We start from the raw sequence: 20,957 nt of genomic DNA on the forward strand, positions 1-20,957 counted from the left end.
CCTCCTCAAAGCTCACAGAGGCAACTTGAGCCTTGCTGAGACTTACGAGGCGATGGGCGGAAGGAGGCATTGGGTTGCTAAGACTCGAGTGCCGCCAAAGATGCGCCCACGGGCGGTGGTCACTCACGAGCTGCGTAATTAGTTGGAAAGCTGTCCGACTCAAGTTGTTGCTTCCACAAAAGATTCGCACCCGACCAGCAGCGGCAGCTATCTCCTGGACGATCCACAGTCTCGTCCAGTAGTCCCGCAAGGTGAACCGTGTCAGAGCTTGCCGAAGAATGGCAAGAGCACCATCGCTCCACTCATCAACGAGCCCGCGCAGCCAATCATTCCACTGCTCATCGCTAGAAGAAGTGTCTGCCACGTAATCGGCTCGTAACCTGGCCACAGTAGGCGGGTACTCCATTCTCATAAAACGGTCAACAACCTCCAGAATGACCTGACTCCCATTCTCGTGCGGTCCGATACAAGCCAGGACCCAATCAGCTTTGACATAAATGTCTTTCATCATCGCGACCTGATGAGATTTTTCTTTGTTCGCACCCTGGTCGATGCAAATCGAGTCCAACCAAATGTACGTCTCCGGATAGTGCAGTCGTGCCTGCATCAAAGCATAATGGCAGTTGTGTCGGACCCAGTGAGCCAGGCCATTGATGAAGATGATACGTCTGACATCCGCGCCCCAGGTATATGAGATGGCGTGGTATTCTGGTGCATTTGCAAAGTTCCATGTGGAGAGCTCGAGCTCGATGTTATCGTCTTGTCGTCCGGGTTTGAGCCTGATCAGCCGGATTTGCGTTTCCGAATCGCGGAGTGGTCCATGCTTGAAGAGTCCAACGTTTGGAGCGAGTATATCTCCGCTGTCCGGCTGAACGGTCACAATCGTGTCCGCGTCCATAGTCGTTCGTGGTGCTCGAATCGCACGATCAATTTCACGGGAAAGCTGGAAAGCTGGGAGGCTTCGTAGCCGTCTATGGGAGGAAATCGTAGGAGGTCAATTTCATGACGAGGCTGAACAATGGCACACCGCCGGACGGCGTACCATATTCGGGCTGTGCAAGCCGCCAGATGCATCTCGAGCCGCTCAATGCATATGCTGCGGCTTGGAGTGGATGTTGTTTGTACGACGAGAGACGCACCTCATCGTGGCAGTGTAGATTGGCCCGGCGCTTAGCTCGATCCGATTGTGCGTATTGTGCAGCACGTAAGGCGAACATTTTAGTACTCGAATTTTCCTAATTCCTCTACTACCGCTCTACCGCCTGATAACAAAATGGAAACAAATCCAAAAATTTCAAAACATTTAAAATACTATCTAATACTGCGTCTTTTGCCCGTTATTATCTAGAACAGTATGCATACGCGCCGGCATACTCTCGATGCACTTATTTATCGTCTCGTAAGTAATAGAATCGAAGCTAGATAAGGCCTCCGCGCGTACTTCGTCTCTCGTAAAGCGCCCGTTCTTTCGAAACTTCGTCTTTACTATACCTATTATAGTCTCGATAGCCGAAAGATCCGGAGAGGTTCGCGCGTTTAAATAAGAAGCAACAACGTGTTTCTTTTTATACGCGTTTACCTCTTTAGAACAATGCGAGCCGTCGCGGTCTTCCTCGAGAATAAGATCGGGAAACTCTTTTAAAAGCGGTAAAATAACCGGTTCTAAGAAGTCTTCGATATATTATTTACTCGACATCTTTCCGTTCGAGTTACGAGGCTCGTATTCGATAAATCTCTTAAAGTTGCGGCCGATAAGAGCAAAGTAGTATACGTCTTTAGTTTGTTCGTCGTCTCGCGGGTTTTCGTTTCGTTTCGGTTCGGGTTTCTTCTTTTTTCGTTTCGAGACTCGACGTATATATTCCGGTTTATCGCGCGTACTAATGCGCCGCTAAATATAGTGCCGATTCTCTTATTATCCTTACCCGAAGTAAAACTCGTCCGAAAAGAAGACGTTATTCTAGTCCGTCTTTTTAGGCCGTACGTCGAGAGAATCTAACGCAAAATCTATTCGTACTTCTACGTATTTTACGTCGAGTTCTTCTTCCGTACGCGCGATATGCCGACCTATATCTTCTTCTCGTTATAGGCCTCGTTTTATCGTTCGATCCGAGACGTCTAGTAGCTCGGCTTCGTATCGAAGAGTATTAATATCTACGTCGTATCTAGCGAATCCGTTGTCCTCGATTACGCTTCTCGAATCCTCGATATTCTACTTATTATAGTATCGCTCTTCGTCTCCTCGGAATCCGCCTCGTATCTCGTTATTCCCTTTTGTTCGTCGGGGTTCGTTCGCAATAGTAATCTTCGAAATATTGCCCTTCGAAGTTTTAAAACATTTTGTAATGTCGTCTTATATTACGACAATTCCTTTCTCTCGTTCGAGGTATTCGCGAAATTCGGCTATACCGAGGATCTTGCTCTTTCTTAGGGTATCGAAGTGCTTCTGTCCTTTCTTCGGCATCGTATATATATTGTATATGTGTGCAAAGGTGTTAAAACATCGAAGAGATTGCGACGCGGGGGATTAGCCGTTGCTAAGTTTCCATTTTATTATTACTACCTTGCCGCTACCTACATCGTTTTATCTATTAATATTGCTCAAAAATCAACGACATCTTATACGAAGCCGTATCGGCACGAAAAACGTCTAAGCAGCACAACACTAAGCTAACAGTAACGTCTTTTACCTCTTCTTATTAATAAACCCTCGCCACCTCCGGCCACCTCCTCGCCCTCCTCTCCTACTACTCCCCCTTATACGAACCCCTAAACAAATGCTACTACTTAACCACCTCCCTATAGCGAATTCTATACTACCCTAAATCCTCCTGCGTACAACCCTCCACCGCCTCCTATCGCTTCGGCCTCGTCCGTCTACAAAGTCGCGCTATTTCCTATAACTCCTCTTCTGTCTGCGGTCTCTACGCCCCGCGGATAAGGTTTACAAAGCCTAAGCTGTAAAGACTCGACTTTTGCTAACAGTCGACGATACTCTCCGCATGTAGGTTTCGTCGATAAAAATGCAGACCCTGTCGCGAGGGGAACCGTATCGATCGCGGCGGTGCGTGGCATGGTTTCCTTCGCCGTGGGGTTCGGTGCCGTTTTCTGCCATTGGTGCTGTTGTGAACCAGGTGTTGAAGTGAGCGCGTATCGAGTCTGTAGTGGCATTCTCGAAACGAGCCCGATCGTCAAAGACTGTGAAGGGGTTCTTGTCGAGCAGAGCCAGAGCGCCGGGTTCGCAGAAGCTGAGCACTCTTCCCATTTCGGCGTGGATACCGCGGAGACATTCGATCCAGTCGGGATTGTTGGTGTAGGTTGTGCGGTAGATTATGAAACCTGTGAGAATCCATCAGCACAGTGTCATGTACGTATGATGGATGTAGTTCTATGTAAGTTACCCCAAATCCGATGTCCACACCTCACCATCCCCCAACCAATATCTTGAGCGAGGTTCGTAGCTTTGGATAGATAAGAGGATACTCATCCCAACAGTCGACCGCGTCAGCGGGTCGTCGCAAATTCCTGGCCGTAGCTTGGACTTTATCCCTCATGTCTGCAAAGTACGGAGTGCCGACGGAAGACGACGGCTGTCGATGCAACTAACGAGGGAGTCAAGTCCTCCTCCTCCTCCTCCTTCTCCTCCTCCTCCTCCTCCCCCCCTCCTCCCCCTCATAACAATTTCGAAGCGTGCGTGTACGAATCAACTTCTAAGCAGAAAACAGTAGCGCAGCATAAAAACCAAGACGACGACAATAGCTGTAGCAAGGAAATCCGCTCAACTTGAACCTCCCAGAAGATTTGAGAGATAATTCGAACAACACAAAACGGCACAGGCGACACAGTCGTATGTCCCTCAAGCTTTCTCTCCGGCGCTTGCCTACCTAGGTGGACTAACAATGAAAGCCCACCCGACGCGCTTATCGTTGAGCAGTGCAGCACTGTGGCTTCGCGGACATGTTATTCTTAGAATGTGCGGATGATGTGAGTTGTAGAAGCTTCGCGGCTGTGATGCAAGAGGAAGATGGAGGCACAGCATGCTTCGCCCTTTGACTTTGAAATTTGAGCTCGGGGATTCGTACGGCGCGTAACGCATCAACAATGAAGAGTTCCTCACCAAATCCCACCAGCAATTACACTACCATACCTCGTCGACTCGAAATCTCACAATCAAGAAGACTGTTCTCATTGGGTATACATCTCAGCTAAACCCCCACAGTGAAGCCTCATCAGCCTCATCAGCCTCAGACATGCATATCTATCCTCATCATACACAATTCTCATCATCATCCATCTCTCTTCCGTCTCTGTTTCGCATCCTCTGCAAAACGAAAATCTTCATCAATCAAACATGCCCATCTCATCTCGATGTTTCTGTTCTTCCACATACCCTTGCGTTGGTAACATGCCCACTTTCATCTGCCATGTCATCTCGCACATATCCCATTGCCTGTTCCATGTATGCGCCTCTTGAAGGAAAATCAGAACCCAGACCGAAGAACAGAAAAGCGAAGAACAAAGCCCGAACACCATGCGCCCATCCATGACCGTCATCCGTCCCACCGAAGTTGAAATTCGACGCTTCTTCAAGTCTTCTTCAACCAACACACACCCCATCCAAGAACGCGGTAGACCACGATGATGGCGAGCATGATTCCAATCCACTGCCCCTGCAGATCCACCGCATAGCCATACTCCTTCAACACAGCCTTGCCCTGAATCTTGCACTGATCCTGCAACACCGAAGCGTACATGCACTGACAACCACCCGCATCACCCGGACTGCCCGCACAGTCAAAGTCCTTGTACCGAAACTCATTGACCATCATGCCCTGGAAGACGTACGCCTGGTAATCAATGTAGTGAAACACGTACCGCCAAAAGACGTTCAGAACCGGGAGGGAGACCAGGAATCCGCCGACCGACATCCACAAGCCGTTGATGAAGGCAATGAGAGCCAGTGCGACGACGAAGATGGGGAAGATGGAGGAGATGAGGACCACGAGCGCTTCGGCGGCGAGGAGGTCGAGGAAGAGCCACATGACCCAGGTAAAGAAGGCGGCGCCGGTGGGGCGGAGGCCGATGAGCCAGTAGGAGACGATGGAGAAGAGGAGGGAGATGAGGACTGTGAGGAGGGGTGGATGTTAGTGGAGGGGAGGAGGGGAGGAGGGGTGGGTGAGCTTACAGAGATAGGGGAGGCCAATGAGGAAGTTGGAGAGGATGAAGGCTGTGGGACCGTAGATGCCGTTGGCGCGCTCTTTGACGTAGATGGAGCGGTCTTCGAGGAAGGCGGGGACGTAGGCGACTGCCATGAAGGACATGAAGGCTGAGCCGAAGAACTGTGATGGATGGGTTAGTATGGCTGTCGTTCGGAAGTGAGCAGGACAGATACTCACGATGGCATTGACGAAAGGTTGGATCTCGCTCTGGTCCGAGCCCAGTCTCAACCACACCGTGCCCATCATGACCGCCAGACCGAGATACATGGCCACTCGGATCCAGTATGCGACGATGTCTCTGTAGCTCTTGATGAAGGAACGGTGAAGAAGTGTCATCACCTGCGGCACGAGACCGGGATGCTGATCCGAGGCATCACAGACCAATGGCCGACCGCGGAGTTCGCGCAGGTCATACTCGACTTGTTGATTGTGTTCAGAGTGCAGCCAGCCTTCGAAGATGCCGTCGAGGCGAGCTTGGTCTTCCTTGGTGGCGGCCGAGAAGTCGACGTTGGTCAGGTCGAGAATGTGTTCGGCTGGGTTGACGTGGCCGGTGATTGGCATGCCGATGTTGTCGAGGTGAAGATCGAGATCTTGGATGGTGCCGTTGTAGCATGTCTTGCCTTGGGAGAGGAGGATGATGCGGTTGAAGAGCTCAAAGGTCTTGGTGGAGGGTTGATGGATGCTGGCGATGACGATCAACTAGGAGGAATGTCAGTGAAGTGAAGTGAAAAACTCGTCAGAGATGAGAAAATTTACCCCCGTCTCGCGAGCAATGTTGCGGATGAAAGACATGACTTCGAAACTCGCAGTGGAGTCCAGTCCGCTGGTTGGCTCATCGAGGTACAAGATTCTTGGTCCGGTGACGAGCTGAGTGGCGACGCTGACTCTCCGCTTCTGACCACCGGAGATGCCTTTTTGGACGGGAGTGCCGATGAGAGTCTTCTTCTGCTTCGACAACCCGAATGAGTCGATCAGCTTGCGGGCTCTCTCACGAGCTTCGGTCTTGGTGACAGTGCTGGGAAGTGCCAATCTGGCGGCGAATCTCAAAGTCTCCTCAACGGTGAGCGAACCAATGAGGGTATCTTCCTGCTCGACGAAAGAGCTGAGCGAGCGGTGGGTGGCGATTGGCGCCTCGTGACCATTGATGAGCACCTTGCCGGTGACCCCAGTCTTTTGCCGCTGAGCGAGTGAGTTGAGGAGAGTGGTCTTGCCGGAACCGGATGGGCCCATGAGAGCGATCATCTCACCCGGTCGAGCGATGCCGGAAACGCGGTGAAGGATGTCGCGGTGGTGACCCGTGGTGCGATCCTTGACGGTGACGGTGAGGTCGGTCCATGCCAAGCTCGTGACATTGCTGTCCTGGGAAGCGGTGGATGAGTTTGGCTGGTATTGTTTTTCGACATCGATGATGGCGGCGCTGCCTTCGGAGAAGCCCTTTTGCTGAGGCATGATGAGGAGTTCGACGTCGGAGTGTGGTCTGTCTTGACGAGTGGAGTGGAATGACATATGGACAGGGGTGGTGGAAGTGTGTGTAGCGAGGGTGGAGAGAATGCGAGGTTTTATCTTGGGCCAGTCACTGCATGTCTTGGTAAGGCGGCAAGAAGTGGTGGCAGGTGACAACCTCCGTTTGGTAGGCAGTCAGGTGATGTGCGGGCAGCAAGCACCGAGAAGTTGAAGTCGGTGATCTCGTTTTTTTGGTTGTGCGGTTGGGTGAAGCGACGGATAGTAGCAGCGACTGCGGGCAGTTGCAGTAGCAGTAGCAGTAGCGGTGGTGACGGACGGAGGGTGGAGATGTGCAGAAGCGAGAGTGCGTGAGGTGATGTTCGATGGCTGATGTTCGGAAGTGACTGAGAGATGGTGCTAGCACTTGTTGATCATTCCCGTCGTCTTCAATCAACTTCGGCGTCGTCTTCTTGCTTCGGGGACTGATTGCTGCGTTTGATCGCCGAGTGAACGGCGAAGTGGGGTCGGTTTGGAAAAATCCTGCTGCGTTTTGCATCTTCACGGCGGGGAACAAAGTACTCGCCATATATCTCGATGAACCCGGTCATATCCACGAACTGAAGTTGGATGTTTCAAAAGTCATCGTCACGGGTGACACTTCCGCGGGCGCAAGCGCTGTGTGTGGTGGGACACAAGAAGAGTGGTACCTTACGTTGTACGGCATTCATCGTACCTACCTTACGTCTGCGGTATCAACACGTCTCTGCGCCATCAATTGGAGGAAGCCGAAACTGCAATGGAGCGGAGAACGGGCTTTTCTTCTTCATCGGCGACTGGCAAGGAGGACGGGACGGAGAGAAGAAGTAGGAACTTTCAAGAGCCCGAAGCGCGTGAGGTCGGGGGCGATCGGGGGCGATGCTAAACCCCTAGTCGAACCTTATCTCCTCGCTTATATCGCTTACACATGCCGCAGTGGGGCCAATCCACTTCCATTCCTCCCCGCCCGTCTCCTCCAAACAGATCTCTCCTCCCACTTCACTCCCCTGAGACACCTGCAGAGCCGAGCCATTGTGCTCGTGCAGACCGAAGTCTTCCCTTCTCACGCTTGACGGGCATCCAAACCCAGGATCATCTTCACCAAAAGACGCACAACCCCGCTCACGCTACGAGTCGAAAACGTGTGCTCACGCTCTTGGTCAGTAGTATGTAGGTATATTCAACCAACAAGCTGCATCCGAGAGGCACAGCATCATCAACGTCCGGAAGCCACAGCCGCAGCATCATGGTCATCGTACCATGACACAGGTGTCTGGAACCGCTGTGCAACGAGAGATCTTCATCACCATCGGCCAACGGCAGAACGTCCTGCAGGCGTGCGGCGGCATGGCTGACTTTTGACATCCGGCCACGGCGGCCCTGGGTGTAGATGCTGATTCCGAACGTTCACATCAAACCCGGACGGCCCTCATCGAAACTCCGACGAATCAACTCGGGAGTGCTCCGGAGTCAGCAATGAGACCGGCAGCTTTTCCACCGCCCCGTACCACGCGGAGGCAGTGCCGCTCTCCTGCCATGATGGCGCAATCTGAAGCACGAACGCACGCCACGGCACGACGAGTGGAGTGTTTCCGCTACAACTTTCAGCATTCTCCTCATGCTCTTCACTGAGTGTCCCACTCCACCATTGGCCAGGATGATAGACTTTGCCACCACGACCTTGAAAGCGTGCGCTGGGGAACCAGATCTGACTTGAAACCTGGAGCACTACGACCACGCATTGGGTGATAATGGTCTGTGTCAATGCCAGACCTACTGCGTACCAAGCACCACATCTGGTCGCAAAATCGCCGCCTTGGTCTGAGGTCTTCCAGACTTCTGTCGTGCCTGGGCCACCAAGGCGACGAACACTTCAAGCGAGCAAGACCGAAGTCTGGAGGCCTAATGGGCAGAGAAGGAAAATTCCGGCCAATCCTGCCAATGCCACAGCATCCAAGCAGACTTTGAAGCACCTGACCATGCCTGCACGATCGGTCCGTCTGCAACTCACCGGTCGGAAGCTCCAACTACCCGGTCTTGCTCGTGTGCTGTGCACAGCTGGTGCTAAGAGGTCCTTGTTACACATGATGGCGGCCCAAGTGGAGCAGAGTTGGCCTTGGGCTGTTCCGAGAATGCGGCTTTCCAGCAGCAGCACGTTGCTCGTCTTGCTGGCCACGCCGGATGAGGTCCCTCTACAGTATTTGATCTACCAGATTCAGGCTTCGGTGATGGCTCCCATACAGGCGACGCTCACTCCCGCTCTTCACTTTCCAGACGTTACACATCTCCTCTTGACGGTCGACGCTCAAGCTGGCAGAAAACGGTGAGTCGATGCACCTTTCCGTCTTCGCATCTCTACACCCGCATCTCTGCCTACCCGAGCGTGCACTTTCATCCTCTCATCCTTCTTCCCCGCTCACTATCCATCGCTTCACATCTGCCGCTTCCATTTGCCGGCATCTTTCTTCATACCGCTTTCAGCCTTCGACGCAAGTTTGTTCCACTCTATGCGGAGGTCGGGCATATCAGCTCGTCCTTGGCTGTATGCGGTGGAGAGCTTGGCAGATTCACATGAAGCTCTGAGGACTGTACTTATACCTGACTGAACGACGTCTCTCGGTTTCGATGTCCAGCTCGCTTTTAAGCCACTTTCTTTATACACAACACACACCTTCTCTCTCTCTCTATATATGATATTGATATATGATACACATGGCGACCATGAGCGCCGCACTGGTCTCACGCCTGTCGTGGTCAAGACCTGCTCGAGTTCTCGCCAACTCCACCCGTCCTACCAATATGACCCCGCAGAGTGGCCGTCCTCGAGACAGAGTCTCGTGCGGCTGAATACACACAAAAACATCACCAAGCCTTCCGTCTTCATAACATCGTCGTCTGCTTCCTCAAGCACGCCGATTCTCTGAGATGAAGGACTGCTTTACGAAGCTCGTTGTGGCAGACTCGAGGTCGCTGCGACTATGGCCACTCTCTTCATGGTTGCCCGAGGTCACTACTGAAGGGGCCTTCCGGTTCCATATATATATGATATATATACCCTCCTCCAACCTGCCAGGCGTCTCCTGTGGCGGAGAAGCTCTCGAGGAAGACTTCGTCAACCTGGTGGCAGCGACGGATTCAATGCCGTCCTTCGCTCTGAAGTCGAAACGGAAGATGTCGAGAAGTACCGCTCCACATCGAGGATTGGTCTTGTATCTCCGACTGGACAATGCACATTCGCCGGGGCATGGAGTCTGACACTATCTGTCTTCGGGAAGCGTGGAGCGTGGAGGCTCTTGAACACTACCACACCTTCGCGCAGATTGTCTGTTGCTCCATGCGCAAAGGAGATCTTTGACATCTCACCGGAGCCAAGTCCCCAACCGCGCCAAACCCAGCCCACGATTCAACAGCCGACTTCTCGCCAACTCCTGGCCGTCCTCGAGACAGAGTGCCAGGAAGCAAATCTCCGCCCACTGCCTACCCCAAGACCACAAGGAGCTGATCGAGTACGTTGTCTCTCCGTGTATTCCCAATCCATGACCGATTCCCTAATACCGTTCCAGATTTATGCATGCCGTGGGCTGGAACGTCTCCGACTCCGACCTCTTCGGGGTGCTTGCTACGAAGCTCCTGTCATGGATGTTCCGTTCCGTGACCAACAAGGCCATTTCGCCTAGTATAGTCAAGAAGAAGATTGACCCAGACCAAAAGGTCATGGCGAATTGGCAGAGCAAATGGGTGCGTCTTATAACAAACATTTCCTCTTTCCCTTCAATCCAACGTAACCTTTATCTAAGTCGACTACACCGTCAACTGGTTCCGCCCCGACTCCAAATTCGTCCTCGGCAAGACATCTCCCAAGCCTCCCACGGGCACCCAGAAGATCTCTTGGAGACTCTCCGTCTGTAAATTGATCGCCTCGAATCTTTGCTACCGAATACGACTGATCAAATTGCTAGTTTCGGGGCCGGAAGGTTGCATCGACCATCCTCGCCGTGCACTCGCGAGTCGGCAGTCAAAACACCGAAACGCAGAAGGCACCCGCCAGCAGCTTTGTCCCAGCGGTTGAAGAGTATCCGTGGAACACCCCAAGCCGACTCTCCTTTGGTGGGCGAGTCGGTTGATGACATGATGTTTGAAGACCTCTTCGCCGACTACATCGATATCCCAAGCTCTCCGAGGAGGAGGAGAAACGATATGATTCCGCCGTCAGCATCGGAGAAGCCACGTCCATCAATCACCTCGTGGGATGAATTCTCGCGCCCTCTCCTCAAACAATTCAACCGGCGAGGGCTGTTGCCCGCCGAGCAACGATACCTTCTGGACGAATCTTCCCTGGCCGGCGAATGATTCCCTCTGGCAGCAGTAGCAGCGCCCGCCGCCCTCCGTCAGCGCCTTTTCCGAGAGTCTGTATCGGTTGCACAAAGGAGGCGTATCGGGATTGTTTCATATAGTTGTGAGGGAGGAGGCCTTAATAAAGTCTTTTGTACGACAGGAGAGAGATCACATCACCCATCGACATGGTCCCTGGACAGCGTAAGATTGATGGAATCTTCAGAGCTTGGTGGGCGAAGACTACTTGATGATGTAAGAGCGGAAAAAGCGATGATTGAGAATGGCGAGATGAACGAATGAATACGACAGCAACCGAGCGAGATCCTTCTTGTCATCAATCATCAAGCCTCTGGCCATTATCCGCAAGTTCCGGAATCATGACCCAGCCTCCGCCGGGTCCACCCCTGCACCAAACACCAATGAGGAAAAACGCATCGACCTCGTGAGCTTATCGTTGTTGACAGCCTGCGAGAAATCGTAGCCAAGCAGTCAGACTTCGGGCCGTCCGGAAAGAAAATCGAATCTGTGCCGCGCAGAGTGAGCGGACATCTCTTTCACAAGCCGAGACACCTTGCCGGACATCAACACTCACCCATGGGTCATACAAACTCGTGTTTTGTAGATGGCGCACAAGAGAATGCGCTAGCAACCAATGCTGCCGCAGTGGCAGTAGCTGCAGTAGGGCGCGACGTCGCATGGTGCGCCTTCAGCGCAGAGATCGTGTTTCTTGCTGCGAGCGTCGGGGACGGCGGCGCCGAGGACCGCGGTAGAGAGCGCCGCGATGGCGAGCAGTTGGGTGAAGATGGAGAACTGCATGTTGGTCGGTTGTTGGTGTTGTTTTGTTGGCTTGAGGTTGATGCCGATGGTGATTGAGTGTTGATGTCTTGGGAAGTGGAAGACCTTGCGGACGTAGGTTGAGGAAAGGAAGAGATTTTCGTCAGGAGAGACGGCACTCTATATACAATTCGCAGTGGGAGAGCGGGTTGGGGATGTAGGACCAGGTATTCGGGTGTTGGGCACAATGACTTCAACCTCAGCTCCGCGGGACCCTCGTCTCGTGCTCCTTAGCTTGCCATTCCAGCGTGTGAACGCATCGGAGTATACGCCTATCTACAGGCGCAAGGGTCAATGTCTGGAGATGGACTGGCCGACTTCCCTGCGATAGATCGCGGCCCATAGTGACATTTAGGTCACTACCTCGATTCTCATTTTTGTTAAGTTACAACAGGTGCAGTAACCTCGCCTTCGAAGTAGCTTATCGCGCCCGACAGATAATGTTCTTCGGGCGTTTCCTACGTCTTAAGGTATCGTATACTACTTTGCTTTTCCCGGTACTGTCGACGTCGATATTACCGTCGCCGTCGCCGTCGCAATTTTCCTTTTATACTCGAAGCTCGTATAGATACGAGAATCCTTTACGAAGAATCGAAGCTCGGCGTACGAAGAATCGGAGCTCGGCGTAATAACGTATAATAAGAATGCCGATAATATAGATCGAAGTAAGTAGCGGGTAGGACTTCCTTACTATATATATATATATATATTCTCCCTTCTAAAGACTGTTATTGTCGGTATAAAGGAAGTCGCATATAAAGCGAGAGAAGGAAGTATAGAATATACTACTATTATACTAAGAAATATCGCTTCCCGACACCGATAGCGACAGCGATAGCAACAGCGATAGCAACAGTATATACGAAAGGAATATCGTCCGGGTAGAAACCCTCGAGAGCGCCGGTATATAAGGTCGTTTATTCCGTACGTAGAAATAGCTATTGCCCTATCTCGCATATCGCGTCTCGGCCGCTCTAGAGAATTAGGAATCAGAAATAAGGTAGTGACCTAAATGTCAGTATGGGCCGCGATCGATACGGCCACGAACCTCGAGACACATTGATTTGGACACCCTGTCGTCGCCCACTGCGGGGTATTCCCAGGGGCGGATTGGCCTGATCCTCCTCCATGACGGCGATCACCCTAGACTTGCCCCATGGAGGCTACGATAAGATGTCCACTTCGACTCCTACTCCGATGAGCGAAGGTACTTCAAGCGGTCGTGTGACTGTCGAGCGACAATGTGAGTGTGGCATCTGCCGGCATACTACCTGCATCTTGCATACAGGAAGAGTTCGTCGTTCCCAATGTATACATCACAAGACTAGAGCAACATGGGTTTTACCTTCACGTCGATCGACGTTCGAAGTGTTTTCTAAGATATGCATCACAAGGCTACAGAAACATAGGTCTTATCTTCACGTCGATCGACGTTCGAACTTTCGATATCCAGACCACAGACTAACTAACATGGGTTTATACGACAACCAGGTTCGCACATCGGACGGATCGCCGCTGGTGGGCGTCATATCAAGCTGCCTCTTTCATCGCGCTCCGAGGTAGACCCGTAAAGTCCAAAACCGAATACCTGCCTTCCTTTTGCCTATTCCTTTTGAACTTTGCTTGTATTTCGAGCCTACAGCAGAGCTGGATTGGCCGACTTTCTACCGCCACCAAACATAAGGACACCAGCGGACCAACGGAGATAGTGTTCAGGGTCGGATTGGCTACCTGCCTGGCACGAACAGGTTATGGAGCTATGGATATGGAGTTAGCGGTGATACATTCACTATACGAACCTGCTGCGGACGGCCGACGGAAGGTATATCTACCCCGCTTGAGCACATTCCGGCAGTTGATCAAGAGATCGCATTGGCGCGGAAAGGCCAGCGACATGCCCAAGGGGCTATGCACTACTCCCTACTGCTGGGTCAGGTGCTGTAGTGGAATGAGACCCAGGCACGAAAAGCGTGGCGGAGTTCTTTTCATCGACGCTTTCAACAACAAGAGCAGCGGCAATGACTGGGACATGGACATGGTAAGGAATGGAATCATCAGGGGACCCCTGAAGGTGACATCGTGGCTGACAGGCAATAGCAACCGGAAGACCTCAAAGCTTCGGACCGCATGTCACACACACGCTGTTTCGGGGAACATGTGCAACTTCATAGACCATGTCGTCCCTGAGTTTCGATAAGACGACCCTTAGTGACGATTGGTCCGAGAAGTCGGTATGAGTCGAGGCCCATCTCGATCGCAGCCTCCGGCCTCTGCAATGATACATCGGTCCAAAGATGCCAGCAGTTGCTTCTCATGACACGAACCTTGTGCAAAATTCCATCGATCATGCAGGCAAGCCCAAGGACAAGGACTCATTCCTTCGCATCGACCACGTTCGACCCGCTTTCACTTGACCCGTCGTCTTTTGATACCTGCACATACACTTGTTGAACCATACCATTATTCGAGAAACCTTTGCGCCACAATACCGAGAGCCTCATTGTCCACGTTCTTCCTTACCCAAATATTCAAGAATGGGATCCTCTTCCCCGCTTGCGCCACAATCTCCTGTGCCTCATTGACCGTCTCCTCGCTCTTGCTCTCGAGAAGCATGGGTATCTTGGCCGCAGCAGACTCCCATGCTTGCCCTTTGTGGTTAACGAATGTCTTCCTCGCCCAGCACTCCGGGTCTTCTGGGCCCCACTGTAGGCGAAACGTCTTTTTCCCGCACTGCTCCAATCCAAGTTCCTCCAGAATTGCATCTGCGTACTTGCACTTGCCTATGTCCAGTCCCAATCTCGCTATGACCTTGTCTATGCTCTAGCATAAGATCGATGCGAGTCTCGAGAGCTTGGTTGGCGAAGACTGCCTTGTTCGCAGGGCAGTTCAAGTAGCGTAGCTTCTCGGCAATATGTCGTCGCTGACTTTCAACTTTCGGCAGATACGGAGATTGCCATTTTTCCAGACGAGATTGGAGCGAAAGCACCGCAGATACCGGTCCAATTCTTGTTTGAACGACATTTCCTGGCCTCTGCAAAGAGGCATCGGACAAATTCCTGCAGCAGCTTTCATGGCTTGCTTTGTTCGAAGCTCCGGCGATCGCATGGGCAATCTCAAGGACAAAGAATAGGCTCTCACATTCCTGTGTGAGCTGGAATTGGATCGACGAGCAAACGTGACGCAGGACAAGGAAGGGGAAATGTTCCGATCGAAAGTGCTCCATTGCTCAAAGGTACCGCTTTTCCCTGGTCTGGTCTCACATCGGACTGGTTTGGACCAAGCTCTGTGTGTCTTCTGCGTCTTGCTCCTTCACCATGACCGTGGCCGGAGGACTTATAAGACCTGTCCGGGTCTTGAAAGATCGCATTCTTGGCTCCGGTCCAGGCAAATGCCCTAGGTCGAGGCCACGATACTACTTGCTTGAGCCAGAATTTATGCAACTCACTCATCAAAGCCCACGCCGACTCTCCTCAGCGCCCCCTTTCATTCGCAATCGACCTCGTCACCACGGAGCAAGCCGGACCGCGCTCGAGAAGTGCACTGAATGGTCGCACAGTTGCAGTCGATCTACAAAATCGAGGCATTTTCGGTCGAAGTACTGCTAGACAGGCTAAGTCGGCTTGAACGTCCTCGTCTATCGTCATCTCCTCATGCAGGCCAACTCCGTGGCATTGATGGGACAGCTCTTCTCTGCATGAGTGATGGCGGTATACGCGAGTGTTCGCAGTGTGCCCCTGAGACATGCTCGAAAGTCTGGATACGCTGGGCGCATGCTGCAAACTCCGCCAGCCAGTCATATACATTCACGACGCGAATATATTCATCAACAATTACGACTATCATCTGACTATGACGTCGGCTACGCTACGATTCACCAACATTGGCACTCTCGGGCTTTGGTGTCAGCCATTCACCTGCATATATTCGCGTAACTAGCGCCAGAGCCAGAGTACCTGCACTTTCTTGACTTGCAAAGTTCCCACTCTTTACCTTCTTCCCTCTTTCTTACACCACTCCCCTTCACATCATCAATCGGGATCGAAGTCGACACACCGCCCCTGAACACCCCTTAGCTTGGACAAGCCACGCTTCAACATCCAAATCAGAGCCCCTTTCCGCTCTCGTGTTCAGGATTCGGCGACACCAGGACGATTCAAGCAAAACTATCTCACCATGGCATCGCTTCGCGCCGTGCGCACGGTCAAGTCCGACGACATCGTCTTCGATGCGAACGGCAAGCCACAACTCCGACACGGGTTGGCGCACACGACTCGCCGTACCACTCGCGCGCTCCAGCCTCAGCCACGCTGGGACTTGGTCACTGAATACATGGCCCTTGACGTTGAGTTTCAGATGGAGAACGATCATTCCACGGGAAGAAACCGCCAGAAGCCGGGTCGTGTCTCGATGACCAACAGCGACGGCAAAATCGTCTACGACGTGTTTGTCTACTTCCCATCCAAGAAAGGCCATCACTACTGGCGCAACAGCCGCGCTCAGAATTTCGGCTGCTATAACGCCGACGTCAAGCCGTCCAACGGTGCTCGACCCATCGCGGAAGTCGAGGAAAATGTTCACAACCTCTTCGCGAACTCGGTGGCAGTGGGCCACGCGGTCTTGAACGATCTCGAGATCTGGGAGTCTTGGGTTTTCAACGGAGTGGCGTACCGCGATACACAGAAGATCGCAAAATACCAACAATTCGCCCTGGCCGCGAAGGATCCATCTCTTTCGCGTTTGGCCATGTTTGTACTCAATCGCCCGTTCCGCTCCGAAGGTGGCGAACACTCAAGTGTGGAAGATGCACAAGCCACTATGGAGTTGTATCTCCTCGGCGAACCAGAGTGCGAGATAGAGCAGGCGAATTGGTACTACCACTCGAATGTCACCGCCGAGTACTACGAGGAGGATAGCGCGGAGATGAATGAAGCCCCTCACGAAGAGAACTCACCACAAGAAGCCGTCGTTGGGGAGCTGGACGCTGAAGTTGATGGCCCGCCCGAGCACAGCAAACGCGTTGGCAATACTCCGTTCCCCGCCGTTCAGCTTCCACCGGCATTTACGACCTGGCAGGCACGCTCTGCTCACGTCAAAGCGAACCTTCACGCCTCGAACAAAACTTGTTCGCAGTCAAAACTGGGGGATGCTCTCACTTTTGCATCACAGTCGGGTGCATCTTCACCATCGACCATTGCTGGACCCATCTCAACGCAGCACCCCTCGGGTGAAGCTTCCAACACCCAAGCGCTTGGCGTCCCGACCGAGCAATACCCAGACACTCACGCAGTGCCAGCCAGCTCAACTATCTCCATGTCGACTGTGCCAATCGCCTCGACCACTGCTAGCTTGGCCACGTACGCTGAGGCGAAGGCCAAAGCCGCCATCAAGATCGCGTGTCCACGAGTTCGCCAGGCCGCTGCAAATCCCCACCCACATGCCAAATCCGCTACCAACTCCATTCCTATCGTGGCACCCACGGCGACTTACGCTCACGTGGCCGCGAGTGGCCTCGCCGGCTCTCATCACCCTGAGCTTGGCCGCAAAATGGCAAAACTTTAGGCAGCATAACAATTACTCATCATCAAACACAGTACAGCAGAATATGCGGCAGAAAAGAGACAAAGAACGGTTTTATCTCTAGAAGATGACGAGGTCGAGCTTGGACGTCACCACGTTGACGTTCTAGCCTGCATTTTGTCGGCTTTTGTATGGAGTTTTCAAGGGATCTGTTTCACGGCGTTTTGGGGACGGGGGCATCGCGGGAAAGCGCTTCAGCATCGAGCATCGCAGCTCACGAACAGCGGCCATCTGTAACTGCGTTCTACGCTATTCGTGTATGAATGACACTGTTTTATTTGCACTCTCATATCGCTTTGTTCATTGTCCCTTCATCAATTGTGCTTGGGCTTTATGCCAGATCTTGTATTGGACCACAAAGCGTCAGATATTGTAGCAAGCGGTGGGCAAACTTGAGCCCCCCCAAGTATAGCTGACCAACGTCCACATCGTAGCTAGTAGTTGGAACAGTCCATAGATGATCTTTCCGAGAGACATATACGCACACCTACTTTCACATCTACGTCGCTCGCTACTTCTATAAGAGCGACAAATGCCCATTGGGACTCTGGACAATGGCCGAAGGTACATTGCAGCTCGTATCAATGGTATTGCCCGTTCTCTACGCGTCGTCACCGCCCTACGCCGGAGAACATAGCAGCCAAGATGTTACATTCACGTGTCGGTCCCTGGACTTTCACCTCACTAGCGCAAAGTCTAGTTACTTGGATCGATCAACCATGGTTTCTTCCCTTATAGACTTTCCGTCCTTTATGAACTTACCCTCCTCCCTTTCCATCCTTCCTCAACCCACACCGCCTCCCCTGTTCTGGCCAGGATCACTGTCAACATGTCAATCACCACGGCCACTTCCAACGAGGTCCTCCGTGGTTCCAATGGTCGTCTTCAATTTGGCGCACCACCAAAAACTGGCGCTACGCGCGGTCTTCAAGTCGAACCAAACTGGGCTGCCATCATACGCTTCCTCGCCCTCGACGTTGAATTTGCGCAAGTGCTTTACAACGGCGCCCACAACTACAAGCAGCGTCCTGGACGCGTGTCTATCGTCAACAAAGCCGGTGTCGTCATCTACGATGTATTTGTTCACTTCGACGACGAACCCGAGGTTCTCGATGTGACATTGCCTGATGCCTGGAGGAAATTTGGAGTCTACGACAACGACATTTTGGCATCACACGGCGCCCGACCGATCGCTGAAGTGGAGGATTACGTGTACTACATCATCCGGCACTCCACCGTGATCTGTCACGCGATCAAGGGGGACTGGGACTGCTTCTCCGACTGGGTTCACGATCAAGTCCCTACCCGCGATACGCAGCAATTGCCAGAGTACAAGCAGCACGGCAAGGCTCCGCAGTTCAACCCGAAACTGTCAACTCTGGCCGAGAAGGTGTTGGAGCGCGTGATTCAGAAGGGCGATCACAGCAGTGTGGAGGATGCAAAGACAACCATGGACCTTTACAATCTTCGTGAAGCCGAATTCGAGGCAACGCAGGGTTCTCGACCCTGCCCAGTGAAGGAGAAGAGTGCGACGATTACTGCGCCGAAAACACCGTCCGTTCAAAGCAAAACTCCAACCACGTCTCCGTCAAGCATACCTCCCTCTACTTTCCGGCAAACAGGTGCAAGTCAGCTCAGAGGTGGCTTCCTCACATCAAGGCCCAACGCAAGTCTTCCACACGCGGGGAACCAAGACCTCCGCTCAAGCCATTCATCAACATCTACTGGTCTGTCCAGGACCACCACTTCAACAAGTTCCGGATCCCCAGAATCCTCAGATACTCCACCAACAGAACTCATCTCCCCAATGCTTGCTCTCGCCTCGGCATCTGAGCCACCAACTCCAGACGCGCTGGCGGAGGCTATCGCAGCCATCGATCTTGTTGCCAAGCCGCACGCTCACAATATCACCAAGATCACAAAGACTAACCAAGGTTCCGGGGAGTATGACGAAGCAACCAAGCCACAACCCATTGTGGAAGCGACCAAGGCGACCTCTGAGGTCGCTCTAAAGCTGATGGGCAAGGTTACAGGAGTCCGTCCATCGGCGGACAAGCCCTCATGGGCGAGAACGGCCGCCGGCAAGGCCGTGCACACCGCTCAACCAGTCTTGTCTAAGGGAATCTCCACTCAGGTTCAAACCGCTGAGCCACCAGTGCTCAAGGTTTCGTGGGCGCAGGTTGCAGGCCGCAAGTGAGGGAGAATGGATATCGACGAAGAAAGTCAAAGACTGCAGTCGATTGGAAAGAGTGTTCAGGTCATTTACAGGCCTACAAGGGTTTACTCACGATGGCATATCATCGGTGAGCAGGCCGATTCGCGAAACTTTACGAAGCGTCGATTGTGCTTCTTTTGTTTTTCTCGGCTGGGCGCATGCGTGATTCTAAAGGTTCTGCCGGGAGTTTTCTACTCTGAGACGCTGCTGGTTGATAGACACTTGGATAAGGGAACAATTGAGAGTCTATTTCGGTCTCCCTTGTCATTGCTTTTTGCAGCTTGATAGATTGAGTGAATCTACCTTTACCGCGCTGCAGACCTTCGTAAATGCGAATCTCACCATAACCATATTCCACGTACACTTGTCCGTAACTTCATAACCCTCTCCCATACCATCACTATCTTGTTGGCTCTCTGTCGCTGGCCCCACTTTCTCATGTTCGAAACAACTCGAGACCTCCTTAACGTTACAATTTCTTGGGAAGCATGCAGAGCTTTGTTGTTTAGGCAAATAGACAACCTCAAGCACAACTAATATAGTCCCTCGGCAGGATGCCGGAGTAAAGTAAGCGAAGGCAGCTAGATTCTGCTAACTTAGCGGCATCCACGTGACCAAACTTAATCCTTAACCTTACTTCCTTCACTATTCACTCGATTTGAGCGCAAAAGCGCTTAATAGCACCGCGCTACTGCACTACCACGCCTTTACGAATTCGACTGCCTTAGACGATTTAAAGAGCTTGGATTTGAAGGACTTAGCGATGTCGGTAGCGGTAGTGGAGCAAAAGGAAATAGACCTAGTAGTTTTGGACTTAGTAGTTTTGGACTTAGTGGTTTTTTAAGAGCTAGAACTTGGTCGTTTTTAAGAGCTGGACTTAGTAGTTTTGGACTTAGTGGTTTTTAAAAGGACAGCAGCAAAAGGAGAATGCCTCTAACCGAGGATATCTCCCTTCCGATAGCCGAAGCTGGCCTAAACGGGGACTACAGCCTACAACGTTTCCGAAGATAAAGTGTAGAGAGACCCTTTTCCTTTTAACTACAATGTTTCCGAAGATAAAGTGTAGCTTCTAGTTAACAATTTATCTAATCTAATATAGGATGTCCGTCTAGAACGGTTAAAGCCTTGCGGCGCCTACTAAAGCGAATGTATAGCTTATAAGCAGGAATTTGGTACGTAGTTTGAGGCTAGTATCTACCCCGTATTAGTACGAGACAATAACTATGAGTGTTGTAAAGGATTCTAACCTATAAGGGAATCGAACCTACGACTATTAGTGCAACCCTTACTTAAGGGGAAGC

The 20,957-nt window shown here is 52.1% G+C and overlaps 5 protein-coding genes across 5 annotated transcripts; 3 read left to right on the forward strand and 2 right to left on the reverse strand.

Annotated features, from left to right (window-relative positions):
* Positions 1 to 460: 460 nt before the first annotated feature.
* Positions 461 to 829, reverse strand: MYCGRDRAFT_28495 (uncharacterized protein; the record flags this gene model as incomplete). Its single annotated transcript, XM_003850181.1, has 1 exon — positions 461 to 829. A coding segment is annotated over one exon (369 nt), but the record flags the coding sequence as incomplete, so codon positions are not given.
* Positions 830 to 4,583: 3,754 nt separating this feature from the next.
* Positions 4,584 to 6,854, reverse strand: MYCGRDRAFT_219684 (putative ABC transporter; the record flags this gene model as incomplete). Its single annotated transcript, XM_003850180.1, has 4 exons — positions 4,584 to 5,122; positions 5,183 to 5,336; positions 5,394 to 5,915; positions 5,973 to 6,854. 4 exons carry the CDS (start codon positions 6,720 to 6,722, stop codon positions 4,584 to 4,586), a joined length of 1,965 nt encoding a protein of 654 aa, XP_003850228.1.
* Positions 6,855 to 10,464: 3,610 nt separating this feature from the next.
* Positions 10,465 to 11,329, forward strand: MYCGRDRAFT_105604 (uncharacterized protein; the record flags this gene model as incomplete). The annotated part of the gene is made up of 1 exon (XM_003850130.1): positions 10,465 to 11,329. The coding sequence occupies one exon, from the start codon at positions 10,824 to 10,826 to the stop codon at positions 11,043 to 11,045; it is 222 nt and encodes a 73-aa protein (XP_003850178.1).
* Positions 11,330 to 16,037: 4,708 nt separating this feature from the next.
* Positions 16,038 to 17,423, forward strand: MYCGRDRAFT_95435 (uncharacterized protein; the record flags this gene model as incomplete). The annotated part of the gene is made up of 1 exon (XM_003850131.1): positions 16,038 to 17,423. The coding sequence occupies one exon, from the start codon at positions 16,038 to 16,040 to the stop codon at positions 17,421 to 17,423; it is 1,386 nt and encodes a 461-aa protein (XP_003850179.1).
* An 847-nt stretch (positions 17,424 to 18,270) lies between these two features.
* Positions 18,271 to 19,638, forward strand: MYCGRDRAFT_95436 (uncharacterized protein; the record flags this gene model as incomplete). Its single annotated transcript, XM_003850132.1, has 2 exons — positions 18,271 to 18,995; positions 19,179 to 19,638. 2 exons carry the CDS (start codon positions 18,271 to 18,273, stop codon positions 19,636 to 19,638), a joined length of 1,185 nt encoding a protein of 394 aa, XP_003850180.1.
* Positions 19,639 to 20,957: the final 1,319 nt, after the last annotated feature.

The sequence above is a fragment of the Zymoseptoria tritici genome, chromosome 8 (assembly GCF_000219625.1).
Source record: "Zymoseptoria tritici IPO323 chromosome 8, whole genome shotgun sequence".
Classification (NCBI taxonomy): Eukaryota; Fungi; Ascomycota; class Dothideomycetes; order Mycosphaerellales; family Mycosphaerellaceae; genus Zymoseptoria; species Zymoseptoria tritici.